Raw genomic sequence first — 7,408 nt, 5'->3', positions numbered from 1 at the left:
AACGTCGATTATTCCATATGCAGATGTGGGTATATCGGGGTGCCAATGAATCCCTGGTTTCTGCTGTTATAATGCCATGTTTTCCTACTTTATTCCGAATGGTTTACAAAACGAGGAAGTTACTTTGAATGTGAACTGCTCTGATCATCCGCACTCTGATGGGCAAACAGAGTGTATGAATCAACAACTTTGGGAAAAATATCTTCCAATCATGGAATTTGCCTATAATAGTTTTAAACATACGGCTATTGGTTTTAGTCCGTTCATGCTTATGCATGGGTTAACCCAGGGCTACTATTGATGTCGGTCTTAAGGACATCGAGCTTGATGCATCGAGGGATTTCTTGCGAGATATGCAGGAAATGACCGAAGCTCGGGATTCTATTAGGAGTGCTCAGGATAGAGTACGATTTTATACTGATAGGGGATGCTCATCTCGGTCTTTTGAACTAGGAGCGTTGGTTTATTTTAATGTTCCTAAAGGTTCTCAGACTTTGTCAATAGAAGAATGCTCGAATTTATCTCCTAGATATTGTGGTCCATTTTTGAGTTATACATCGGATTGGCACAATTGCGTTTGAACTTAAAACTACCTCCACATGTTAGAGTTCAGCTAGTCTTTCATATCAATAGATTGAAAGGGAAACTGGGAGGTGAGGATAACACAATTACTCCTCAAGAACTCGTTGAAGTCGAAGATTTATCCTATGTTCAACGTGAACTTGATAAGGTACTTGAATTCAGGGAAAGGAAACTTTGTAGTTGACTAATCCCTGAGGTTAAATTTAGGTGGAAAGATAGGGAAATAGAGGATTCAACTTAGGAGTCGGTTGATATTGTTCAGTGCAGTTCTTCTTCTTTTCATTGCAAGAGTGCAATGTTTTGAGAGAGGGGAAGTATGTTATATGCACATTATGTGTGCATATACTAGGAGGCTAATCCACATTAGGCTTGTGAGCATGGGAGCATGGGAACAAGCTCTAGTGGAGCATGGGTTAGGACTAACCTTAAGGGTTAAGGTTAGGGTCAGGCATTCAAGGGTCACACATGGGAAATGGAGAGTCAAGAGTCACTTGAGGGCCCTCCTATATAATAGGGGCATGGGGCACACTTAAGGGGGGCTTGAGGCTTGGTTATGTTATGCTCTCTTGTGTAGAGAATCATAACTACTCACCTACCATTTTACACTATAGCTACATGCTAATGGATTGGAGTTATACCTCTTGATGGTATGGGACATCAAGGTAGAGTTATACCTCTTGATGGTATGGGACATCAAGGTAGAGGTATGATGTATTTCATTTATAATTCATGTGTGCATCCCTTGGGCTCGGGGGTGGTGGGTGGTTGAGTTTATGCCCGATTTATACATGCTTATGCATAACAATTATCTAGAGAGATTCTAGGGTTTTAACAAGGAGCAATGAAATGCAACCTTACAAGCTCTCAAATAAAGAAATATATGTTATAATCTTAGAAACCTTTGGAATATTATTACGTGTTTAAGCTTGAAGGAACATCTTAAACGTTCTTTATTTGAAAAGTCTTAAGCAATTTATAGTTTTGATGAAACATAAAAAACTACTTTTACATTTGCTTGACTTTATAATTAACTTCTTCATGGTTGTTTGGGCCATTGTATACTTAGGGTGGGCTTAGTTGAACCCACCTTCAACCTACCATACACTAAAAAGTTTTGATATTTTTTGAAAAAAGTAAAGGTATATATATGTGTTCAAATATCATGCCAAGTAAGACATTAAAGGACATGTTCATAGGAACATGCATGCTTGATTGCTTAGCTAAAATTTCTTCATAGATACAAGTTATAGCTTGGCTCTATTGGCAGTCTTGGACCGGGAAGGGGGTCCTATAATTGGTTAAGGGGCTTTACATATTAGGTGCATCACCTCAAGTTTGGCAAATTCTAATCACAGCCACCTTATGTCCAATTTGTATAGTTTTATCATTGCAGGATATTGGCTCAAAACAAATTGAGCATGCCATTTTAGCTATTTTGATCCTTGTGAAGCAACTATGTAAGGCTTGCTAATTGGGTTTCTATCACTAGACAAACAGCCTTATGTAAAGCCCCTAAATGTGCTCAATGGGACTTCCTTTTTCACTTCATATATGGCAAGTTTTAAAGGAAAACCTAACAAACTTAATTCTAGCACAATTAGGAATGGGTGGCTCAATTTAGCTACCTAGCTAATCAAGCAAGTAAAATCCCCACCATTTCAAAACTTTGATTTGTGTAATGTGGGGGTAGGATTTAGAAACACAGAATGCTTACAAGCCCACCAAAACATTAGGTGTTTAAAATAGGTCACCCTCAACTAGAATATAGCCTTTACCTTTTAATATGCTCTAGACTTGCTAGAATTCCCCTCTCTACACATAACTTTAAATGCACCTAAATTGATGACAAGATTTGGTGATAAATGGCCAATATTACCCAAGAGCAATGGTGCTCATTCCTCCAATTGTTTGCAAGTAAGTGTCTTCCTTGGGACACGCACTAGTGTAAAGCCACCTTTTATGCATTAAGGAAAAAGTTACTTTCGACGTCTTGAGCTTTGAGCTAGAAAAATTTTCCATGGTAAGGAGGGGTAAAGGTGGAGTAGCACTAGCACATGAAAATACCAAAAAAAAAAAAATACTGACTGGAGGTAGCATATGAGTGGGTAGTGCTAGAAAACCTTGCATTTGGTGTATTTTTTCCCAACTTGAATCCAAGTTGAAATATTGTCTTATCTTTGTTTATCCAATTTTCCCCGTTATTGTAGTCTATGGAGTAGATGAGGCCATTTGAGTAGATGATGCCAATCCAAAAAAAGAGAGGGAATATTCCCTTGTTTTAAAGGTTACATCACAACAAACATAGGGTAACCAAAGCCACAAATAACGAATACTACTAAAAATACGACAACCAAGGTCCACAAATAGCAAACAATATTGCAAATCTTTGAGGTCCATTCCTTTTTCAGGTTGCCTTTCCTAATTGTCCTCTAAGGATGTCGGTACAACAACACATTTAGCACTCATCATGGACATACTCATTCTGCTATAGTCGATGTTGTACATAACAGTCACACCTATGGTAATGTAATAATAAGAAGCTTGTTGCATCTCTCTAAGTGGTATGGCCCTATAGTATGATGCAAACCTAATGTGGTGGTGTCCAGCTAAAGCTTATGAGAGAGGTTTTACAAACACATGATAGCCAGATGTTCTCCTTTCAAGGGACAATGGTTGCCTATGGTGACGAGCGAACATAGATGCGGAGAATGTATAGCGTGCATCTCTTCAAAGCCAAGATTAGGTTTGCTCTCCGTATGAATTTTTTAAAAGATTTCATATTTATGTGGTCCACCAGGTTTCTAGTAATCGTGTGAGCTATAGAAGACGTTAATGTTCGAATTTAATGTCTACTCAAAAGAAAGACAAGAGATTCTTAAAGGTTACCATTTATAGAGCTTTAGCAAGAAGAAGGTTCCCTACAAATAGCGCAACCAAGGTCCACAAATATCATTTAACCCTTTTTTTTTTCCGAGGAGGATGGGTACCTAAAGAGGTAATTTTCCTAGATTCCCAAGAATCCTTAATAACCTTAATAAGGAATTTAAATTTAAAGGAATTTAGACTAGAGCCCACCTAATAACATTCAAATGGATACCCAAGGCGGGAGGATAAATTAAGGATTTCTTGGGGTTCAAGTTTTTGGAGAATAGATATTTCAGGCGATGATTGACGGCTGTCTTTGGAAGCTGGATTCGACGGCCAGGATGGGACCTGCTCCGAAACCCTAAAAAGTGCGCTGACCGTCAGCATAGACGAAGGGGTAAGGTCCAAGAATCGACGGTATTTGAGGGGCGAGCCAAGATCGGACGGTGTAAATGAGTTTCAGCAAGCGGCGCCGCCAAGTTTTGTCAAAAGTAGTTGCTAAGTTTAGCGGCGGGCAGTAGGCTGGCTTGCCTCTAAATTTAGCGGTATCCGTGATTGGACTTCGCTTTCTCTCTCTTCTCTCTAGGTTATCTCTCTCTCTCTCTACATTCTCTCTCTTCTGCAAACTTAGCCCTAATTTATGCCTTCACTGTGATTCTGTGATCACTTGCACTGCCTTCTCTTATCTGTACGTTCTGTTATCAGGCTCTGCACCCCCTTCCCTTACCTCTCTGCGTTTTCAAAACCCTAACCCTAGCTTTGCAACTACTCTCTCTCTGTGCACTTCCTAAACCCTAGCCCTAGCCCTAGCCCCTCGAACGGTTTCTGTGTGACCCTGAGACTGCGCTTCCTTATCACTTACCCCAGCTTCGTAACGGTGTCTGCATTTCAACACTTTTTCTCACAGTCAAGCTGTCCGTTGCCTTCATAGCCTGCACAATTTGCTCTGCTGTCCGCAGATCCATGAATTCCTCCTTTTCTCGCCATCTTCAGTCGACAGTGAACTTTTGAGTTGACAATGCTCTTGTCCAAGTTTGTTCCATCCTGGCTATGGCTTCTTCCTTCTGGTCGACCTCTGTTCCAGCGCAGTTGGGAGCATTGTGAGTCGTAGTCGTCTCTGTGGTGCTATCTCCGACAGGAATCAGGAAGAGATTTAAGCTTTACACCAAGCGTCGAGCTTATCTACAATGTTGCAGGCGCCCTCTCACCTGTCCAGAGTGTGTGGCCATGGCCACATCAAGAAGTTCTGGCTGATGCAGACGCAGAAGGAAAGCCAAGCGTGCGAGAGCAAGAGCAGCGTTTTGTTTTCTTCCCCTGCATCTTCCCGTCATGCGAACAGAGCTTCTATGAAAGGCATAGACAGTTCGCAGTGGAGCCCCCCTTCTCCTGTTGCACCTAGCTCTGGATACGGGGACGCTGGAGCAGCAACAGGTAAACATTCCAGTTTTACCTGCGCAGAGTCTCTGAGCCCCCCATCTCATTTCTGCAAGGCAAGTCCTCCTCTTTCGCCGTATCCGATGGCTTTTAATGGGGGGACGGAGCACATGGATGCTGTGCAGGATACTTATGTACGGCCTGATGGTGTCGATTTGTTAGCCAGGTTACCTGGTCGAGACGCCCATCCTTCTACTTCGTCATCCCGTTCTGTCTCCCTTAATGTAGTTTCAGAGTTTGAAAGTAAGCCTTATCACGAGCCTTCCCTCGCTGCATCAGAAGCAGATCCAGCGGAGTCATTTCCCTCTGGAAGCTCTCACAGGGATGACGATCTTCTGTCTACATCTATGGAAGACTCGCCAGTGTCGATTGCGGACAAGGGGCATCCTCATCATACACAGGTCAGTTACATTTTCACCCTCTGTCCGTTATGGCTTAGTAGTCATGACCGAAATTTAGCATCTACCTCTCTATTGTTGTTCTGTTAAAGTGCATTTCTCTGTCTATCCGTTTATACATTAAATTCAGTTGCTTAGGATGGAAGGTTAGTGTTTGCTTATGGTTCCAGGCTAGTGTATGGCATTTAAGGATATTGAATGGAAGAACAGTGATCCTCGTCAAATTTTTTTGGCTAGTTTTGATTGCCTTGACATTTATTTTTATGTGGGTTTTCAGCATGGCAAGTTCATCCGCCCTGCCTGGGAGAGCATATGTGCTGATATTCGTGCAGAGGTGGAAGCTTGTAGTTGCCCTGCCCGTCGTTTGGAGACAGTATGCACAGATGATAGGGAGAAGTTGGGTGATGGAAAAGCATCTCCTAGTCCTAGGAGGTTGACAATGTGCTCCAATCAATTGGCTGGCGTGCTAGAGAAAGGAAGGAGCATTGAAGCTACTATAGAGAATAGGTCTCGTGACAGCTATTGTGAAAGTTCCCCTCAAGCTGCATACATTGTCCAGCATCCTGTGCCTAAGGCCTGCTCTTTATGTGGAACAACAAAGACACCGATGTGGAGAAGTGGTCCGCAGGGCCCTAAGGTATGTATATACGCTTACAGCTAATTTTATTGTTTCAAGGCAGTCATGTTTGTCTTGGTAGTTCTACCCATGCTTGTAGGTAGCTAGTATTGATGTATGTAACATTGCTTTTTACCCTTCATACAGTCGCTGTGCAATGCCTGTGGCATTCGATTCAAGAAGTACAGATCATTTCCTGGCCAAAGTGAGTCTTCTGACCTTATGGTGTCTCCTCTAGTGGGCCGTGATTCAAAATCTCTCACCAGGCCTTTGAAACGCAAACAGAACTCTCTACTATCTACTTGTGAACCTTCCAGGCCCCCAAAGATGGGTCTCAAATCAGCTGTTACTGATGCGGTTTATCGGCAACAGAAGAAAAGCAAGTGGCACCAGCTAGTAGTCAAAAGAGACCAAGGTGAGCTCAAGCAGGGGCTAAATAGAGACAGCTCTGGTACTTGGAATGTGCACTCTGGACCGGCTTCTTTGAAGAAGATTTATGGCTGTGCTCCTATTCAGTCCAAGCTTAAGAAGCTAGCACCCATGGATGAGCATCGAACTGTAAGTAGAGTATTTGCGAAAGATGAGGAGGAGGCAGCTGTGCTGCTGATGCATCTTTCGTGTGGTCTTGTCTACTAGGTGCCATGGTGATTTTACTGGACGGCTGGGCTCATGATGCCGCGGATGACATATCGCGGGTTCTAATGTCATTGTATATTTAAGTACTGTGCAGATTTCATCAGAGTAAGTCATTTTGGATGATTTTGGAAGCTGGATTTGTTTCCTAGTAGTTGATGCTAGAGTTTTGAGTCTCTTGCTGAACTGTGCTCAGAGTCTCTTGTGCTACAGCATAACGAATGCATGACTTATGAGGTCAGGCTCCCTCTCTTGCTGGGTAACTTATTTGGATCATGTGAAAGTGAAAGAGCCAAGGAGTGCAGAATGCATTGTGCTCTCACCCCAATGAATTATTGTACTTTAAACATCTTCTCTATTTCTGTCTCAGATAGATCGGGGAGTGTAGGATCTTCTAGAAGAAAACTTAGTTTTGGTGTATTATTATTCCTTTTTTTGCACTTGTGTTTTTAAGTGTTTTTTTTTCCAGTACTCTCCTTGTTTCAGCATCCTGTTTATAAATACTTGCAAATGTTTTTTCTGCACAAGGCCTCTCTGATCAAAGTACACAAGACATTTAGACTCCATGCCAGCTTGTACTGATTTAATTGTCTTAGAGAGAGGAGAGTAGTAGTTGAGAAGAAAAGTCCCGTGTAGCTTAAAGTAGAATTTGGCTACACCAATTTGATTGTCCTTGTGAGAACAAGAGGGTACAAGGGCTTGTTTTAGACAAGGTGGATATATGAGCTGGAGTCCAATGATGTAGACCATGGCAACAAAAATGTCAAAATCAAGTTTTGTAGCCCGGCATCCTGGTAGGTGATGTCTCCATTTGCTGAGTCCCATAAGATTTTTGGAACTTCCTGAACGCAGTGAGCTAAATCTCGGGCAGGCAAATTTA

General features: G+C 42.1%; 1 protein-coding gene across 1 annotated transcript; it reads left to right on the top strand.

Annotated features, from left to right (window-relative positions):
- Positions 1-3,724: 3,724 nt before the first annotated feature.
- LOC147633929 (uncharacterized) lies at positions 3,725-6,999 on the top strand. The gene is made up of 3 exons (XM_086804995.1): positions 3,725-5,282; positions 5,557-5,916; positions 6,043-6,999. Exons 1-3 carry the CDS (start codon positions 4,635-4,637, stop codon positions 6,529-6,531), a joined length of 1,497 nt encoding a protein of 498 aa, XP_086661121.1. The 5' UTR covers positions 3,725-4,634; the 3' UTR covers positions 6,532-6,999.
- Positions 7,000-7,408: the final 409 nt, after the last annotated feature.

This window comes from Cibotium barometz, chromosome 11 (genome assembly GCF_041138505.1).
Source record: "Cibotium barometz isolate CiBa-2024 chromosome 11, ASM4113850v1, whole genome shotgun sequence".
Lineage (NCBI taxonomy): Eukaryota > Viridiplantae > Streptophyta > Polypodiopsida > Cyatheales > Cibotiaceae > Cibotium > Cibotium barometz.
Note: the sequence above shows the minus strand (reverse complement) of the source record. Positions and strands in the feature narration are given on the sequence as shown.